Below are 19,888 nucleotides of genomic sequence, written 5' to 3'. Positions count from 1 at the left end.
TCTTTGTTTCACAGTTTTTTTTGACAACCTCTCATTATTCGCGGAAATTTTAACGAGCGATCCGACCAGAAAGTCCGTCGACGGGTTTGTAAAAAAAGGCAAAATCAGGCCAACTATTCGGAGCGGAAAAATATATTTTTATACTTACGTAATGTTTATCTTGTTATTCGAAATTCGGGATTTTTCTCTCTCTCTCTCTCTCTCCGAACTTTGTTCCTTTCGTGGTGCTGCTCGTCGTATCTCGCGCGAGGACTCGCTCCATCAAGCGGTTTAGTTTCGTCTGAGAAAAAGATTTCCCACAGAGCGTATTTTTCCTCGAAGAGCACACCGAGTCGACTCGCTGCCGGAGTGATATGCCAAACGAGGAAAAGGAATCCTCCGGTGATTTATTAACGTCACGACCGACGATTATTCCACGGGCTCAAGCTCCGCGCGTCTTTTGGACGCGATACGTATTTTTTTTCTCCGTTCCGCTATCCATTTCTCTCGCGTTCACTCGCTCCCTCCTCCTCTTCTCTCTTTTTTGCACGTTCCACTCTCCCTTTCTCTCTTTATTTAGCAAACGAGTTCAAAGACACCCCGCACGAGGCTTCTCGTCCCCACGAATCCGTCCGCAGAGAGTGAGTCAATGTTTTCGATGTGAATGGTCGCGAAAATAGACTCTCGTAGTCACACGAGAGACATGGCCATGGTCGCGTTCGCACTTGGTATAGAAATTCATGTACGTTTATTCACATCCTTCGTAAAACTACAACGAACAACTTAAACTTTCTGCTACATATCCACCTTAAAAAAACACATCCGAAATGCCGTACTCACTCGAAATTTTACTCTCATACATTTGGCCACATTAGTGCTGCACCCACCGCGAGTCCGGCTAAGTGTTAAACGTCCATAAATATACGGAGAATCATAACTCGACTGCAAGTACTCCAGATTTTCTTGAGTGCTCCGTCACCAGCTGGCACTTCTCAGACACAAAATATATAATTATAACCCCACGTGATCCAACACATTTGGCTGGCCAGTCCTTGTGAACACTGGACAAAGCCAACAGGATGTTCGGTGGACATACATCACGAGTTTGGGGTGAGAGTTAGGAGTTATTATGTCGGCACTGCCCACGTGCCAAGACCGATGCAAAACTTCCGCTCGAAAATCGCATCGCTTCCTCTCGTTATTAGAAGTCGTTAAAGCTCCCTTCTCATTATGTTTATCGAAAGATCGAAAATAATGGTAATTCATTTATAGCGAGAACTTTGAGGACACGCTCGGCATTGGGGTTAATGGGATTCGGAAGTCGCATTGTTTAGGAAAAATTAGACAGCGAGATTCCCGCAAGTGGAAGAGTACGCAAGAAAACGGTTTCGAAAAAACTTCATAATTGACATTTTTTAATGAAAATCTCTCTTACCAGAAAATACAGCACTTGATTAATTCGGAGTTGAGACTCGGTTGAGTTTTTCCCGATTAAAATTTATTCATTCCCCCCGCCAGTTCGATTTATCAAGTTCGAAAATCCAGACGGACAGGATTGTCGAACGATCGATGGGATTAATGAATAGCTTGAAGAAAGTTCATTCCGTTTAAGAATAAGAAAGCAGATTCGGGTTTCCACACACAGATACGTTCATTCGTGGACTCGCGGTCGTTCAGACAAATGACGAAAGTATTCACAGAGTAAGAAGCTTTTTTAAGGGGATCACTCCGTGTGGCGGCCGGATTTTTTGGGATTTCTTCGCGATTTTTTTCCGGCGAGGAAAAATCTTTTGAAATTTGAAGAGTTTATTACCGGTATTTCCGCTCTATAACAGAATTTTTTAACTCTATTTTAAATCATACAGAAATATTAAAAATTGAAGAATTGTCGCGCTGCTTCGAAACACACAATATCGATTTTCAAAAATGTTTCAAAGCACGAAAATCCTTCAGATTTTAATATTTCTCTATGATTTTGGTTCAGGCGACAGCCACTACTTTACGAATCTAAACGTTCTTTGGTTTTTTCATCTCAGATCAACCAATCCCCCGGAATCGTCGAGACCACGGAGAAGCATGTGGGTTCCAATGGAGTAGTTTTACACCGAATCAACCCGAGATATCAGAGTTAAAAAATTCCAGCATAGAGTTAAACTACCAATGAATAAGCCCTTCAAATTCCAAAATTCTATATTTTTTTCCTCACCACGAAAAAATCGCGAAAAAAACCCAAAACTCCGGTTGCCACACGGGCTGACCCCCTTAATGGTGAGCAAAAAAATGAAAGAGTATGAAAAAGGAAAACCCTACAGGAATCGGAGAGTGGGAACGGGCCATCCTCGTGACGCACACTGCTTCATGTCGCGTCAAGGCATGTACTGCAGCCCAAAGTATTATTGTGCTATATGCGTTACCTCGCATTATAGCAGCATTACATAGCATTAGTTGTTCGTATATAGTGATGCTAGGTATATTCGCATACGATGCACTCACATGGATAAACGTCACGAAAACTGGTCGCGAGTATTCACGACGTAGGCATAATACTAAACTCAGCCTGGTACGCCGTGCAATTATCCCTAATTGCGTCGAATGAATTAGCGACCTCGTTCTCGCTTAAGGCATCCGAGACGGGAGATACAACCGAGAGCAAAAATGTCCGGTGATCTCTCCCGCACTAATTCTTCAGAGAGTCAACTCGTCGCAACGAAATCTTGCGATCTCTTAGCGTCAGCGTGTGTTTGATGCTTCGAAATTGATCGAGGGCAAAGGGGCACAAATATGAGAGTATCAGTGCGGCGGTTCCTATTTTAAAAAATCATCATTGGCGTATTGAACTCCCGCTACGATCGCGTGCATCGTTTCCATTAATTTTTTTTTTGTTTAGTCAGCGTAAAACTGACGGAAATTTGTCTTTCTGAATTACTCAATTTTCCAATGGCTTTTCCCTCAACTTCCTTCCCACGAGACTCAACCAATCGAGTATCGACGGCTCCTCGCACGTCGACTAAACGCACCTTTGATTGTTCCGAGCTCTCCGATATTTTAAATTATATATCTAAATTGTGCATACTTCAATTGAATCAAGCAAAAGTCACGATTGCGATAGAGTACGAAAGCATCGGAGGGACTTGGACGAGAGTACGTAGAGATGCATATCGCAGCAAAAGTCGGAGTGCACCGAGCCGGGCGACATTCCTTCTAATTGCAAAGAAACTGTGCAGCCGAGATTGGGAGAAGGTCTTTCGAATGCATATACACATAAGTACGTTTATAAATGTATAGCGTTTCGTCTCGTTACACCGAGCGGGTTGAATGTCTCACGGGGCGTCGGGCCGTGCACTATGAGAACAGCAGCAGCAAACGAGACTTTATTATGTAGAATTGAGCGAAGAGCAGAACCGCTGCACCAACGGAAAAGCATTTTCCTATGTGAGCTAAGCAGATCACGAGTCTGCGCTCTGTTTTACGGGCGAGACGAGGATACCAATTAGATAACTCGCGGTAGATAAACGTTGTCGGTGCTCCAACTTGTGTGAAATAATAACACCGACTTCAAAGGCGCCTTCAATTCTTTTTATACGAAATATACAATGCGGAAAGCAATTTTATCAAACTTTCGATCATGCAGCATCGAAAATTCGTGTTCATTGATCTTTATCGCGATCGTTCCCCATTTGAAAGGCGAAGTAACAAAAGATTCTGAACCTATCGTCGTGCGCCGTAGGGAATGTAACAATAATCGCAGTAACTGCTTAATCTAACATCCACTTGCGATAAATAAGGAAACGTGCTTTACTTAATTTAGTTTTTTATGTGAATTAACTAAACGAGTAAAACCAAATCTTTTGTTCGAAGAAATCGAAACATTTGTTTATTTCTACTTAATTCACATACACCTTGATCATATGTTTATTTGAATATCAAGTACTGAAGTATCTAAACGGTTTAGTTGAGAATGATAAATATTTTGAAAATCGAATCGTACTGGTCAGTTCTGTATAATCCAAAATTTGTTGAAATTTATTGTGATATTAGCCAACACGGTTTGTGGAAAATAAAAAATAAATTTGATAGCCGGATTTTTTCTTCGTGTAGCTTAACTAAATTTATGAGGCTGAAGTTTGCAACGTTGGAGTCCAACGAAATGATCTAAAAAAATTCTCGAAAAATTTCAGTAATTCTCCAATATCGTTTCCTGTCGAATTTGCAATTCGTAGTTTTTCAACCTGCACTGATACACTTTTTGAAATAAAAAATTGGTTGATTAAACTGTCTTTTCCCTCATTTCGTTAGACTCCAACGTTCCAAATTTCAGCATTGTCTAAATTTTATCGCGATGACAAGCCAAGTAAATTGTCCATACAAATGTCTACCTCGAAAGAAAAGTTCAGTATATTTTATATCATTTCTTAATTCAGCGTGAAAATTTTCCTACCACAACACAATCTACGGAGATCATTCGATATACAATTATTTTCGTAGCAAAAAAATATGGCGTTAAAGTAACCCAAATATTTGAATAATTATCTAAATATTTTCTAAAATTTAATAAATATTTTGTCGTATGTATCGGACTAAATGTTTCAGTTAAATTCAACATTTTTCAAGTGTTTCCAAATTTTAGTCTCAGTGTACAAAGAGAAAAAATTTGAGCACCTCGTTTGCTTTTCCTTTAAATGCCATTGTTGTTAAAACTCCAAGTCGAACGATCAAGTTGGACGTTTTCCCATTCGTGAGATCACTAATCGTAACATGGAAATGCTCGTTAGCGCTTTTTGCAAGTGCATTCACTTCGATCCTTTCCACATTGCAGCACACGATGACGCGTCGTCGTATCCATGCGTGTACAAATGTTGGTACTGATTTGAGCAAAAAGCATCGAATCGCGAAAACAGTCAGTCCCACATGTACGTACGAAGGCAGACTCGTGAAAAGGGATTGAGCACGAAATGGGTATCGTGTATTGTAGTGTTAGTGAGATCGATATGGCGCAGGAATTTCAGGCACGTCGTGTGCCGCACGTTGTCGGGGGCCAGAAGGGTTTACGGAGGGACTGCGTATTGCAGGGTTACAGAGATGAGGGTTGAAGGCCACCGGGTTTGAATCTGCTTGAGGAGGAGGGAGAACGCTCAGGTAATTAGTAAAATTCCGCTCTCGCACCATTGTGATACGAAACACGTGGGTTGGTCGTCAATATACAGTAAAAAATAAGTTGCAGAAGCCTCGTATCGGGATCGGAAAACTTTGGAAAAACTGTGAAACTTTTCAATAAAAGTGTAAAAAAAGCTTTTGGAATTCGTGAAAAATTCGAGCACTCTTTGCTTGGGACGACTGAATTTTCATACAAAAAATGGATCGAGAGGATCCTGAGGAATTCACGTTCAAAGTTCACCATTGTCTGGGAGAACCGCGTGTTCTGCTCGAATGAGCAATGAACGTTGGATCCGGACTCAGAGTCCATGTTCCACGTTGTTTCTCTCTTGCTCCCCCTCTCTTCAGGTACTGTCCGTTCCCATTATGACTCCAGTTCCCCATAGACAAGGGTTGTTGATCTCTAATCACACTGTTGGGTATGATCATTCAAGCCAAACGTTCAGATTTATGGCAAAATGCAAATATGTATATTCAAAGTGGACGTTCCCAATCAACCCCCATCACCTGCTCGTGTATCGCCTGATTCTGGCCTTTGTCATTCCGTATATTCAATCTTCGAAGGGAAGAGTTTCCAGCGATGGTCTTTTTCCAGACTTCTTGTTTCGATGATGCTCAGTCTGCAGCAGATTTGCTACGATTCAGAATTTTGTTGATTCTGTCGAAATAATTAATTACGCCGGAATTTTTATTCGCGCCTGTGTCGAAATTCGATCCGTTTTCACTGACATTATCGAGTAACAAAAAGGAAAAAATGCAGGGTGGCAAACATCTAGGAAAGAAGGTAGGGCTTGGCGACAGCTTGTTCTGCTTTCGAACTGAGGGTTCGAGCAGGGTGGCTCTGCTAAGGGAACGTGGAAATTCGGCCGAGGGTGCACCAGCCACGGAGACATTAATTTTCGATATTGCACTGTAAATAATATCGAATCTCGCTTTTTCTCCTTATTTTCTTTCCCCTCCATCTTTTCCGCTCCCCTCTCCAGTGGCGCGTTCGAAGAATATTGCTTCTGACAGCTCAGGCTCCCATGATTTTACCCTCCGGAGTTTACTACCTTCGTCGATTTTACCAGGCCACGCGATGCAAAAAGCACTCACTTTCAATTGCAACTTTCTATCACTTTTCATGTTCCCTCTCACTCTATTGTTCGGTTTAATCGATTATCTCTGCAAGACATCCGATTAATTTGCTTCAACGCTCGGTCTCTTCGTCGAGCACTCTCGAAGACACGATTTATCCAAAATGATGAAAACCCCATACACGATTGAATTTTTGTTGCTGCCGACACACGTCCCTAACCTCGCAATCGTCAATTCCAGACAACAATGCTCGCGTCCGGTCCTCGCTCTCACTCTCGACTCTTTCATTTTTCTTCTCTCCTTTCCTCTCTCTCTCTCTCTCTTTCTCCTGCTCTTTCCTTCTTCTGACAGACACGCCGGTCAATTACACAAATCATTGTATGCTCGCCACAAAATAGTTGTGCACATAAGATTTGCATCGAGCCGTCTGTCCTATAGAAACGTTTGGACTTTTGTCTCTCTCTCGCTCCCCCACACTTTCTCACTCCCTCGCTGCTCTTTCCTCGTGGCTCGACGTGTATGAATTCCCACACACGGGCTATCGTACATTATAATCGTGCAGGCCGAGAAGAGAAGCTAAAAAAATATCCGTCGACTCGACAGGAGTGGACCGGCCACAGAACTATTATGCCTCACAAAGGAAACACTCTTTGCACACATGCACACACACACACACACCCAACTGAATAAACATGTATAAATACAGATTGGCATTTAAACGAGCAACATTTTGCAGCAGTTTCTAGAAATTTACTCCACTGTCTCCATCTCCACAATAGTGAGTCGAGGAATTCTCAATTGTTACGTGTTTATCCAGTGCGCATTGCGGGTAAATGTTATAAATCGGACGTGTGTTGAGCCGCGTCTGTTCGTTTGCATGCTCGCCCAACGATAACAATTTTTTCGCAGAGCTCGAGGTCTCTCCTTACTCCAGAAATTCGTTGTTTTTCGTGTTTGAATTTCTCAATATGCATTTTCATCCACAAATACCGCTGCGCGCTATTCCCATCAGTGAATAATAATGAATACAGCCGAAATTTGTAGGATTTTAAGGTCGCTGCGCAACGAATTCCGCGATCTCCATTTCGATCGACAGGTTTCGTTAATGTCAAAGTTTTCCGCAATGCGCGCAATTTCCGGGAGCTCTAGGTAGAATGAAACCGTCGGACATGCAGAGTTTCTCGTTTCTCTGTAATATGCCTGCTCCTGCAACGCCGGGAAAGCCAGTGTGTTGACTTGGCACAGCTCGAGCGGTTAACCAAGAATCCACCATTCCTGAATTTCTGTAGTTTACTCTCACTGTGTCGCTGCTTCTATCTCTCTCGCTTTGTATATCTACCACTTTAATATTCTCACGGTATATACGCCTAAATGCTCCGCTGAGCCCCTTTAGACACTCGAAAATCATCTCGAGCAGGCGCGTCGCAGTACATCGATATCCATCGCTCTTTTGAAGCTTTCTTCGCCATCGCTTTGCGCACCAGTTAGTTCGCAAACTTATTTTCCTCTTCTCCCTCCCACGAGGGACGCCGAAATAACGAGAATCGTTTGGAACCCTCGCAAGAGCGTGCTTCTTCATTTCCTGGCAAACTTCGAGATTCTGATTTCCTCGAAATCCTGATTTTTCCCTCGTTTTTCTCTCCCCTGTGGAGAGGCGACAATTTTTTTAGAGTTTAGAATTCTTTATAGAGATAGTGTTAATGGATCCCATCGAATCTGAGCGTTTTTCATTCATCGTTACGTGCAGCTGCTCTTACTCTAGGTCCAGGGGGTTTAAAACTGCGAAACACGATTTACAGTTTATTCTATAAATATTTCAAAAACAGTTCGGTTCCTGCGGACCCAAGGGCCAAGAATTTATTTCCGTTCCTTCGTCGCTGTGCTCGGAATTCCAACTTTTCTTCTTTTCCTTTGTTTATTAAGCCAAAAAGAAGCTTTGTCGGCGAGTGCACGCGAGGGAAGGGGAAACGCGGTCTGACAAAAAGTCTCTTTCTTTCGTGCGTTCTCATTTCGACAGCGAAGGTTCCAAATGAGACGAGAGACCTCCCTTGCCGAAAGAAATGAAAAAACATCTCCCTGCGCTCGTTCTTAGTTCTAGCGCTGAGTTTATAACTCAAACAAGAAATCCCTAACTATTTTTTTCCCCCTTTGGTCCAAGGAATTTTACGAGATCGAAGCAGGGTATTCTCGCCGTCCACTCGCAGCACACGGAGCTTGAAAGTAAACGAGAAACTAACAGAAATCGACATTCAAGTGTTGCAACAACGAATCTCAATACTCCAATTTTCTGCTCATGGAAAAGAGAAAAAAAAACAAACAAATAAGATCATACGGACTCGCAAACGGATCGTCGCTCCCTTTTCATTGCAATGCGATCTCCTAAGAAAGCCTTCGAAGACGAAAACCTATAGTAGAATCCGTAGAGACGAAAATCCTATTTCTTCTTCGTCATCTTTTTTGGTCCGACGCTCGGGACCCACTTAACGACTTCCGGCTGTGAAAGTGGGAATTCGCACAGGCCCAGCGAGGTTCTTCGCGGGTAATAACGATAACACGATGTTCTCGTTACGACACACATATATTCGACAAATGAATTGGTCCGAGACGTTTGAAAGTGGCAGAGGCAGCTTTGAGAATTCTCGAAAACATTTCTCAATTCTGGTACTACGTTCCACTGGTTATTGCACGGCTGAATTATGGACGTGCCTGCGTCTTACGGTTCAATCGATAAATAAAAACGAATCGCGAGTTTCGAACAAATTGTTTAACGCGTGAAAAAGTAAGTTACAAATCGGTCAAGCACTGTGTCAAGTTTATACATTTTTACAGACAAAAATATCACGAAGAACGACACGCGTTTTCATTCCCGCGACTCTTGGTCGTTCGGCCGTGACGTTTTCGTGATTTAAAACCTTCTATGCCGCGTCTCATCCAACTTCGCAGCCTGTGGCAACGTCAGTTGACATGCGACCGAACGGACAGTGCACATTGTGCCCCGTGCCTTTTATTTATTCTTCAATCTCCGCGTATACCCATGAAATTGCCGTTGCATACGAGATGGAAAGTGAAAAAGAAGAAAAAACTATGTGACGATGGTGGCGTATGCTCTTTGTTCCAGACTCCCATCACCGTACAACAAGCAAACGGCTGCTGGTGGCCCAGGGGTTGGTCCAGGGGGTACGAGCATCCCACTGCCAGCGACCGTAGCAGCGACAAGAAGATGCCCTCCGGACAAGGTCAGGCCAGCTCCGGCCCCTGCTCATCAAACCCAGCTCGGTAAGTTCATAAGAGACGCCAAAGGCGTATGCTCCAGCTGCTCCATCATCCATTAATCCCTTTTATCGCCATACACCTACTTCAAAGATTCTCTAAAGTCTGTTCGCGTTGCGAGATAACTACTTCGCTACGTCCTGATACAATCTTGCGCTGTAATTTTGTTAGAAAGGCAATTAGGAAATTGAACGATCGAGGGTGAAATCCGAAAGAGAGAGAGAGAGAGAGAGAGAGAAGAAAAAGAATTTATCAAGTCCACTAGCAACTAGAACTTTCGAGAACGATCGCACGATTAATTCCTTTATTTTAAGGTAGTTCATGCACGAAACGATTTTCTTAAGAAAGTCTTTATATTTACACAGAGTTTCAGTGAGCAGTCGATTGACACGCATATCCAATTTTAAAGGGTTCGTCTTATTCATTATTTATATAAACGTGTCTACGCATATGAAGAAAAATACACAGAACTATGAGTAAAAAATCGTTTATCTTTTCGTATAATGAATGAACGCTTCTTACAAAGTTCATGAAAAAATAAACAATAACGATGAAGTATGTAATGAAGGTTTGGGAAAAAATTCGAGACGATTGTCCTATTAGTAACAAAGATATATTACGTTAAAGATTGAACGAAATTTTGAGTTCTCTCAGCGATGGATCCCCGTTCAATTTTGAATTAATAACTCTGACATTAATTTAGAGTGATAATATCTTTAATCAGCAGGAAGTAAAAATCTATCCAATTTAGACACCCATAAAATACGATCTTACGGGTATGGCCTACCTTAACAGAGACTCTGCGTCATTGCACGCAGCCTCTGAACTTTGACGAACAACGTTTACTCGCAAAAGAGTCTTTTAGTTGCGAAATTCACTTCGTTCTCTCTCCTTTTGCTCAATGAAATTTCATCGAATTCCATGCCGGATATATTCCATTGAAAAAACCTTGGTAAAAGTTGAACGTATTTTCATGAGCCACGAATATGCCGAGCGAGTTGAAAGAAAATATGGTTTTCATGGTCTGCAAGTTCCTCGCACATTCGTGACTAGTGAATGTAATTATGAGGTAAAGAATACATTATTATATGGCTTGTGCAAAGGGGATATTATACTTGAAACGAAGCCTCCATTGAAAGCAGTAGAAATAAAAAGAGACGAAAAGTTTCAAGTGAAAAGAGTGTTCAACCCAAAGCCATACGTTTTTATATACATAACGGATATATATTTATGTATATTACGTCGCAGACTCCCTACTCTATATTATCCATGTCCGGAAGATGAAAGTGAAAATAAGAGTGATACGAGGAACGAAGGAGTGTAAAAAAAAAAAAAAGACAGCAAATGAAATGGAGAGGCTGCTGTGATGCTTCTTCCAAAGTTCCCGAGGTTTTCAGTAAATACGACAAAGCTCAACAGGGATAAAATGAGTATAAAAAGAAAGAAACGAATCCAATTGAAGTTTCTGCAGTGATGAGGGAAAAGTTGGTGAAACAAAAATTAAGGAGAGAAAAAGAACAACGTGGTAAAATATTCATGTTCAACTGTTGTATTTACTCTGATTATTCACAGCAGAAAATTAAACTTGGATAATAAAAATGAATATTAAAAAAATCAAACGCAACGTTTATTTTTTACAAGGTTTTCGAAAAATGCATGAAAAGATTTTCTAATTTCCCAAGCCTCTAAGACTTGGATCTCTCGTTTTACATCAATTCCGGTATAAGCTCCGACCAAATCTCCTGTCAGGCTTTTCGTCTTTCTCTTCTTTCACGGAACGTTGCACACGTTAATCGCGAAAGACACGCTGCTCTCCCTATATGTTCCCATCATTAGCCATCAGCTCGCCCTTCTCTTCGTCTCGGTAGCTCGAGGATTCGATACAAAAACGAACATTAGCAGCTATTAGTCGCGCGAATGGCTTCCGGTGTCAGTGAATGAGCCGTCCTCGACGAACGTCGACATTCGCACATTCCGGGGGATTAGGAAAGGAGGAAAGAGCTTTTCTCCTTCGGATTTGTACGAAAAATCTCATTTTCTTTCGCGCAACGATGAGATTATCGGGTTAATGAAGAAAAAGGCGACACTCGCGGGAGAGAAAAGTTCTCAGTTTTTCCTTATTTTCCTTATTAATATTTAGAAGCGCAGAGAAAATTTGGCGTCTGGAGTATGCACGGACGACCATTGTGCCAGCCTCCGAGCTTTTAGCAACCCTTTTTAGGGTGCGAACGCACAACCACCCCTTTTCATCGTCCACCCTTCAGCTCATACTTTCTCTCGCGCCGGAGACGCGGTTCTCGAAGCAGTTGAAAAAAACAGTAACCCGCACTTGGACTCGACTTTGAGTAGCTCTTGTTATTAAATGTACACCCGATTCGATCCATCATCCAGTCAAATTTTATTTCCCTTTGCTTTGTTCTCTCACCGTTATTCGAATCAAATAAAAAATTCTATTCCTTTAATACAGTTTCGATGGTAAAAGAACTGTAAAAATCCATTTCGAAGTAAATTTGAATGGTAAAACGATTGTATAAAAACACACGCAATTTGAGGAAAAATTCACAATGTAAATATGCCACGAAGCTCGTGAATAATGAGCCGAACCTCGTACCAGAGCACATACATTATTCATCCGAAAAATATTCACATATAAAATGTAACATTGACGAAAACGCTTATCACAGCTTCGAAATCGATACGGTTGGGGCTTCCATGTCGTAACCGGACCACCTCCCGCGAGTCTCTTTCTTTCTTTTTTCTCTCGCACTCTGTTTCATCCCTTTGAGCATCGGTCTCCCTGTTCCGCTTTCCCGCAACCGTTATGTGCGCTCAGGTTGCGTATGGCAATAAACGCGAGCATCTTCGTCGATGGGGATGGGATAGAGGAAGATGGATACAAATGGGCAAACTCTCTCCCGTAGCTGTGTACTGCAGGGGGAGGTGAAAGTGCGCGTGGCATCGCCCCCCATATAGCTTTATACTCTAGTCCACTGGCCTCTCTCTCTCTCTCTCTCTCTCTCTCTCTCTCTCTCTCTCTCTTTAACCCCGCGACTGCCAACATTTTAGGGCGCCCACGGCCAGATGTGCACCGTCGATTCCCAGGGGTTTTCAAACCCGCTCTATTACCCGGACCGAAATTCAACGTGGTAACCCTCCCCGCTGGAAAATCTATATAGAATGTGTACCCGATATAAACATACTTCTCGCGTCGACTCTTCGTAGTGCCGGACGCCCGCGTTTTCATCATAAATTCATGAATTCACAGGCAACAAATTTATGCACATTAATCGCATCTCGTTTGCATTCTACAAACTCCTCGTCGTTTTCCTTCGTTTAATATCAATTATTAAATTATTAAAAGACCGATGCAATTATGGATTCGTTGAGTGTTGCTATCGGACCCTCTCCACCGGAGCTTCGAAATCGGACTGAGAGTCGCTGGCTGTTTTTCGGTGCGTGGGGCGCTACGAATGACGTACGAAGTGACTGGGGAGCCTGCTTTTCAAAGGCGCGCGTGCCATGAAAGGTATGCGAGCTTTCCGAAAGCTTTTATTCCGTCAGGTTTTCCCGTCCGGTCAGCCTAGCTTTGAGTTTTAATTCAAGATTTTCGGGGACTGCGGAACATCTTTGAGGTCGGGTCTGAAAATTTCTCACGAGATTCAGGGATCGCCTACGGAGTCGAAGCTCCTCGTGGACGATCGTAGGATTGAGAACCCCTGCCGAGGGATGCCGAACCCAGCGAGCTCAGTTGGCTCGTTTCACAAAGCTCACACGAGAAAAACACACGAAAAGTGTATCGCGCGGTTGCGGCAAACGTGCGAGACCTCCAGCGAAGCACACACGATTCGGGAGCGTGGATTTAATTGTTGCCGATGGTTGAGCACAGCTATGCTACGCGCGGGTGTTTTGGCTTATGGGGGATGTACTCGCGTGGCTTGTATATCGTGCACCAGCGCCCCCCCCCCCTGAGGCTGTATTTTACGGGGTTTGTAAATCCACAAAACCCTTTTAACCCTTCGGCTTGTCCGGGCTGAAGAAAATTAATTAGCTCTCTATTCGAGCCACTGATGCAATTTGAGGAAAAAGTGAGTTTCGATATTTCAAATTTTCGACCAGTTTCTTAGCCAGGAATTAATTAAAGTGTGGAAATTCCGAAAAATTGACTAACTTCCTAAAAAATTCTTCATCGTTTCTGATGAATTTTCAAATCCAACCCTTTCTGGTAGCAAATTATAAACCCTCGCATACCCGAAGCCTGAAAAAACAAGGAAGAAAAAGGTTAGAGAAGCGAAGAAGAATTCATGAGAGCCCAGACTCACAGTCGCAATATTTTTTCGCTCTCGTGTTGTTTTTAAATTTCAATTCCCCTCGTTTTTTTTCGTATCACCACCCCTCACACGTTCCAGTAGATTCGTAGGTTTTGTCACGCCAGCTTACAGCTCGTTGTGTCCCGGAGCCTAGAAAACGTCGTTTCGAAGCTAGGTCAGGGTTTCCCAGAGACGGCTATGTGCCAGGGGGCTGGGAAGCACCATTTTAACCCACAAGTTTTCGCTTCGATGAGTTTATACACGCCACGCACGACTGCCCTACCACGAAAAATAAAAAATAAAATAAAATGAAACGGACGCATCTGAAAAGTTGGGCGAACTTTCCAACCTGAAAGAAAATTAACGAAATTGAGAGCGTGATGGGCATGGGAATTGTAGTCGAGGGACTCGGTCGCAGGTATTCGGAAGTTTGCTTGCACTCGCGTCCCATTGAATCCTAATCGAACGTCATCACTTTTCGTCACCTGCTCCACTTCTGCCCGTGTGTTTTGTTTAAACACGGTTTTTCATCGAATTAAATAATTTCGGGTACGGTTTAATATATCAAATAAGCAAATTTTAGAATGGTCGATATTTCGAAATTTTAAGGTGGTTCCTCCACGAGACAGTTAAATTAGGAAATTATTTAAATTTGGAATACGTATTGTTTAACATATGAACAACACCTCTATAAAATTTTAACAAGTTTCACATTATTAATTCTACCGCTAGTACTAAAATTAGGAAGTTTATAAAAAACGAGGAGGCGCTAGAGCAGGATATCACAGATATTGTGAAAAAAAATCAAGGTGATCGACCATCTAGTTTGACGCGGATTTAGTCTCGAGAAGTACGAAGGTTTAGGCTGCATACGATATATTTTGCAAGCGAACAAGCGAATGTCGTCTGTATATGCAACCTTTTCAGTGTGTTGAAGCGTAGCCCGGATAGTTCCGTCAAAAAATTTACTCGCGATGTCAGATCAAAAATACTTTTAGAATAAATTTTACGAAAGCAAATGATATTAGTACTATAATCTACTGGCACCGGGTACGTATATTGGGTCTTTGCAAAGTTATTGATTACGATCCGAACGAATTTTCAACCCTTTTAATATGCAGACGGTACATAATTTTTGGTTGGGACTATCGTAGGGGATCGACTTTAAAAGTTGTTTTATCAGATTGGAGAAAAATAAATAATTCGAAATTCTTATTTGCGATCGACTATTTAGCAGAATATGTGTTTAATCAAATATTCCTTCTCTGAATTCGTATTTACTCGAAAATCTATATTTCGATAGTTTTTATATCGAATGTAATTTTAAGAAACCCCTACGACTGTCAAAAGGTCATATTTTCGAATTCAAAATGGAGAGTAGTTGCTTTATAGACAGACCAGAATACAGAGTACAACAAAAAATCGAAAGTGAATTTTTCGCATTTTGAGCTCCGTTTCGCCATTTTGGTCTTGCAGTATTTCAACCTCAGTAAATTTAATATTTCGTTATTATATTTTCGAAATGGTGAATACCACAGTATTGCTGATTATTGCAGTAATTTAGAAATCAAAAGAGTGATAATAGAATTTTCGAAAAAGCGATATTTTATTCGTCGTTGCATGGGCGATTGTTACATTCTATTTTCGACGTAAACGTGCTTCGACCTTGTAGTTTCTACTTCATTTATTTTCGACATTCAAAGCTCCAGTCGAATTCATCTGTCTCCATATCATAATTCGAAGTTTATAAACTCAAGATTAGTTTAGCTGCTCAAAATTTAAGTCATTCTAACATTTAAGTCAATTTAGGTTATCCTCACCCTGTTACGAAGTTACAAATGTACAAAATCACCAAAAAAATACGTTCGGACATCTCTTTTCGCCAATTTCGTGTCTTTTCACTCGACTTTAACGGTAAATTCGAATTCAAGAGCTATGCGGTGAAAAATCCACATTAGCGACTCTTTGAATTAGACTTTTTCAAGTTATCTGGAACGTATACATATACTATGTACATAATGCCCCTTGGGGAAATCTCCTTGCCCGGAAAATCATCGTTTTCATAAAGGGCAGCAGCGTCGCAAGGGTTCTTATTTCGAGAGAGGTTAGTGTATGTCTGTAGACATGGGAGAGTAACGCTACGGTTTCCGCCACCCCATAAACTTGATAAATCCCAGGGGTATCAGAGCTACATAGGTATCTGGCACCGGAACTCTGTGAATTCCCTCTGTCCCAGTGCTCCGCTGCGATCCCTTTCTCCCTTCCGCTTTTTCCTCATCATTCGAGCTCTTTCGCTCTCTTCCGCATGTACACGGGACATTTTGTGCCAAATCAGAGTAAGTTTAACCGAGTTTCGTGCAGTGGGTATGGACGATGAGGGGAAAAATCTTAGTACGAAGTCGACAGACGACGAACGTTCCCAAAAGTCGTTCAAAAAGTTCCACGTTTTTTGAACTGGTGAATGAATTTTGGATTTTAAGCATTTTCTTCAACGCTGCTCCTTCCAATTCCCATAAAACGGAGTTTGAATATCGTCCGGAACGCATGAAAAGCGAATGACAAAAATTCTGACAATTTTCGCAACGAATGTCGCGTACATCGACGTGTCGCTATTCGTACGTGTGTGTACTTAACCGTGTTCATCCTCTTTCGTCGGTTCACCCTCTGGCTTTGAACGTGTGTCGTTTTCGTGCAAGGGGAAGCAAGAAAACGACCAGGTCCCTCAGCTCGATTCTCGTTTCCCCACTGAGGATGAGGAACTCCTGCTTTCTCGCAGATGTTACGAGACCCTTCTTTGCCAGGAGATCCTTCTGCGTCTTCTCCTTGGCAGAAAAGACCAGTGACTTTGTCGTCGCTTAGCAATCGCAAAGGGCTCGAACTTTGCGAGGGTTGAGGCAAACCTTCCAACTCCGCGAGCTCTTCCCAATTATAATAATAACGATTACCGCGACGATCGCGCGCGGGAGGCACGGGGGGAAAAAACTTCCGGAGACAAATCTGCACTCGCAGCCTTCATTTTCGCTTGCAAATGCTTCACGTCTTTTACGGAGCAATAAAGTTCAACGCTATATTTGCGTTGATGCCTCATTCACAAAGCTTTCTATCCGAGTTTCGTAGCATTTCCTCGCGAAAAGCGTACTTCGGCACGTTGTCGGAGAGTTGAAAGAAAAGTACTTGGCTCCAAAGGTTTTTGTAAACATTCCAGGAGCCACGATATTACGCCTTTTTATTCCGTTATTTCCGTTTTTGTTTTTCTCTTTAATTTATTTCCCCAGGATTTAATCGCCCGGGAATCTTGCAACGAGTCTCTGTAATTCCAGAAATGGATGACTAAACGGAAAGGCACACGCAGGACAACGAGCTCTCAGCGGTATAACTATACCCTCGAGTTCGTAAATTCGTCTGTTCTCCTCTTCACTCTTTTTTCTTCTTCTTTCTCACTCGTCATGCTGCTCCTTTTTTATGTGGCGCTAGCAACGCATAACGATTCTCTGCATCGCGTTCACGTACCCGCTTAAGTACAGACCGGAGCGATAAAACAAGCATTGAAAAAGGAATACGATAAGGAGAGAAAATTGGAGTTTCGCATCGTCACAAACGTAACAACGGCACTGGGTCTTTAACCCTCTGGATATTCGAACCTTCCTTGCGAGCTCTCGCAATTAGCCTTTTTTTCTTCGCCTCTCTCCATCTGTCTTTTTATTAGAAAGTTCTCAACTTCTTAGGCCCTTCCATCATCTTCCACGCCATTATTTTAATATCACTTCCTTGTAACGCACACTGAAAAAAAGAACAACTTTTGAAGGATTTACGCAAACGATTTAAAAATATAATGTAAACAATTAAAATGAGCCTTCAATTTTTCATCATCTGATGAAAAAACTGCCGTCAGACATTCGACTTCCTTCATCCATCCATCGAGCTGAATGGAACATTTTCCAATCGATGGGAATCGAAGCAATTTTTTTCTTCGATTACCCCAGTTGAGAACCGCTCCATTTTTTTTCTCCTCTCTTCATTCCTCCCTCTCCTCTTTTACACTCTCACGCACACTTAAATGGAGTGTTCGGTAGCTTACGGACATTTGTGGACCTTTAAATCTCTTTCAGGTTAAAAATACAAGCTTCGTCGTCGAGTAGCACATCAAGTTTTGCTCTCATATGCCCATTACTTATGCATGTATAAAAGTATACGCATGCACGTATATTTTTGCATCTGTTTTCTTCGTAGCTGTCACGGTTACGCTCGTGCATAGTCGAAACAACGCTCGATTTCCTCGCTTACTCCGCGTCACAACAGCGAGAAAAAAACCGAGACGAGCCAAACTAAAGAGAGAGAGAGAGAGAGAGAGAGAAAAAATTTGTGACTCGAAAGAAAAACGAAATGTTGTACATCGGAGCTCTCGTACACTGCTCGCGCTGACAAGGAGTCAAGTAAAAGGGTCGAAAGGTGCACATATATTTTGAGTCGTTGTATCCCTTAATGAACCGGGACGGAGGGGCTTCAAGAGCGCAAGCATGCACACTGCCGAATAATCTTCAACGTCCTGGCAAGACACACTCAACATCTTGCCACAAATTTATTATGCAACGAGAGCTCTCTGACCCTTGTAATTTTGAGGTAACTGATGCGATTCGTATAAATAACTTCCGAGTGTGGAACAATCCTATAAATATTGCCAAAGGGCGCGATGCGTTTAGCTGCAATTATAATATCATTTTAATTGTTCTGTATAATTGCGACGAAATCCTGCAGACCTTGAGAGCGTATTCGACGAATTGTTTTGGCTTCATTAAGCGGGGGGCCTACTTTAGAAAGTCAAAAATATTGATTGTCTTCCGGAATGTTTTTAGGATAGACGGGAATAACTCACCGTAGCGAACTTTTCGGTAAAGTTTCAAGAATATTTCAAAAGTACAAAAACATTTTTTTAAGGAAGTTGGGCCGTACAGTCATTTTTTTTTACCCAAAAGTTATGACCTGTACCTTTCAAAAGTTAGGCCAGTTTACAGTTTGGCAATGTTGCATACACTTTAAAGAAGAATTGGGGGAATGAAGACGAAAAACTGGTGAAAGCTCAGTCGAAAATACGGACGGTGACGATCCTATAGCCTCAAAAAACTGCACGGGAAACAGATTATTATTAATATAATCTCAGCAAATCTCCTAATAAATATGAAAAAAATTGACATTATTCAGCAAGCCTTGTTCATGTTGCCCAAAAAATTTCATATTTTTAGCATCATTTTTAACAGAGATTTCACTGAATGTGTCTTGACTTCCATAAGGTTACATGCTATTTGGCCCAAATTGTTATTGATTTTTCTCAGCAACGACGCTCCTAAAGGAATCTGAAAATTTAACTGATTTTTTTTACACTTTATAAGATGCAATCAGTTTAAAAGCGATGACATCATTTTCATTCTAATGCCGCAACTTCCTTAATGTGAGAAATACTTATTTGTACTACATGGTTTATGTGCCAAAAGTCTCATTATCGGAGTTTCTCAGCTGCGTACAATGTAGAGATCGTAATCATTGTCTGCAACAAAAATTCCAAATTTTTATCCATTTTCATGTATTTTTCTTCCATATGAACCTATAAAAACCCGAAAAAATATGTAATCTAAAAAATTATCTATATTTACAGAGAAAACAATCAATTTTTGGTATTCTCAAAGATTTTTCATGAAAATTTATTTTTTTATGAAATACAAAAAAAATTTTTTAATTCTAAGAAAAATTTATTTTAAAATAAAATTAAAGAAAATTTTATTATTATTATAAAATTAAATTTTTCTTTCATAAATATAAACATAAAATTATATTAAGAGAAAAAAGAAAAATTTAATTTAAAATATTAAATTTTTCAAAAAACTAAAATTTGTATTTTATATTTTATTATAATTTTAATAAAAATTTTTTAATTCTAAGAAAAATTTATTTTAAAATAAAATTAAAGAAAATTTTATTATTATTATAAAATTAAATTTTTCTTTCATAAATATAAACACAAAATTATATTAATAGAAAAAAAAAAATTTAATTTAAAATATTAAATTAAAAAAAAAACTAAAATTTGTATTTTATATTTTATTATA

At 41.0% G+C, this 19,888-nt stretch overlaps 1 protein-coding gene across 3 annotated transcripts in view; it reads left to right on the top strand.

Annotated features, from left to right (window-relative positions):
- sick (sickie) overlaps positions 1-19,888 on the top strand; it is a 268,982-nt gene that overhangs the window by 146,557 nt on the left and 102,537 nt on the right. For all 3 annotated transcript variants that reach the window (XM_043420505.1, XM_043420504.1, XM_043420506.1), the window contains one exon: positions 9,329-9,486. In XM_043420505.1, coding sequence (XP_043276440.1) covers positions 9,329-9,486 — 158 coding nt within the window. The remainder of the gene's footprint in view (positions 1-9,328; positions 9,487-19,888) is intronic.

This window comes from Venturia canescens, chromosome 5 (genome assembly GCF_019457755.1).
Source record: "Venturia canescens isolate UGA chromosome 5, ASM1945775v1, whole genome shotgun sequence".
In the NCBI taxonomy this organism is placed as follows: domain Eukaryota; kingdom Metazoa; phylum Arthropoda; class Insecta; order Hymenoptera; family Ichneumonidae; genus Venturia; species Venturia canescens.
This window is presented reverse-complemented; position numbering and strand designations above follow the sequence as displayed.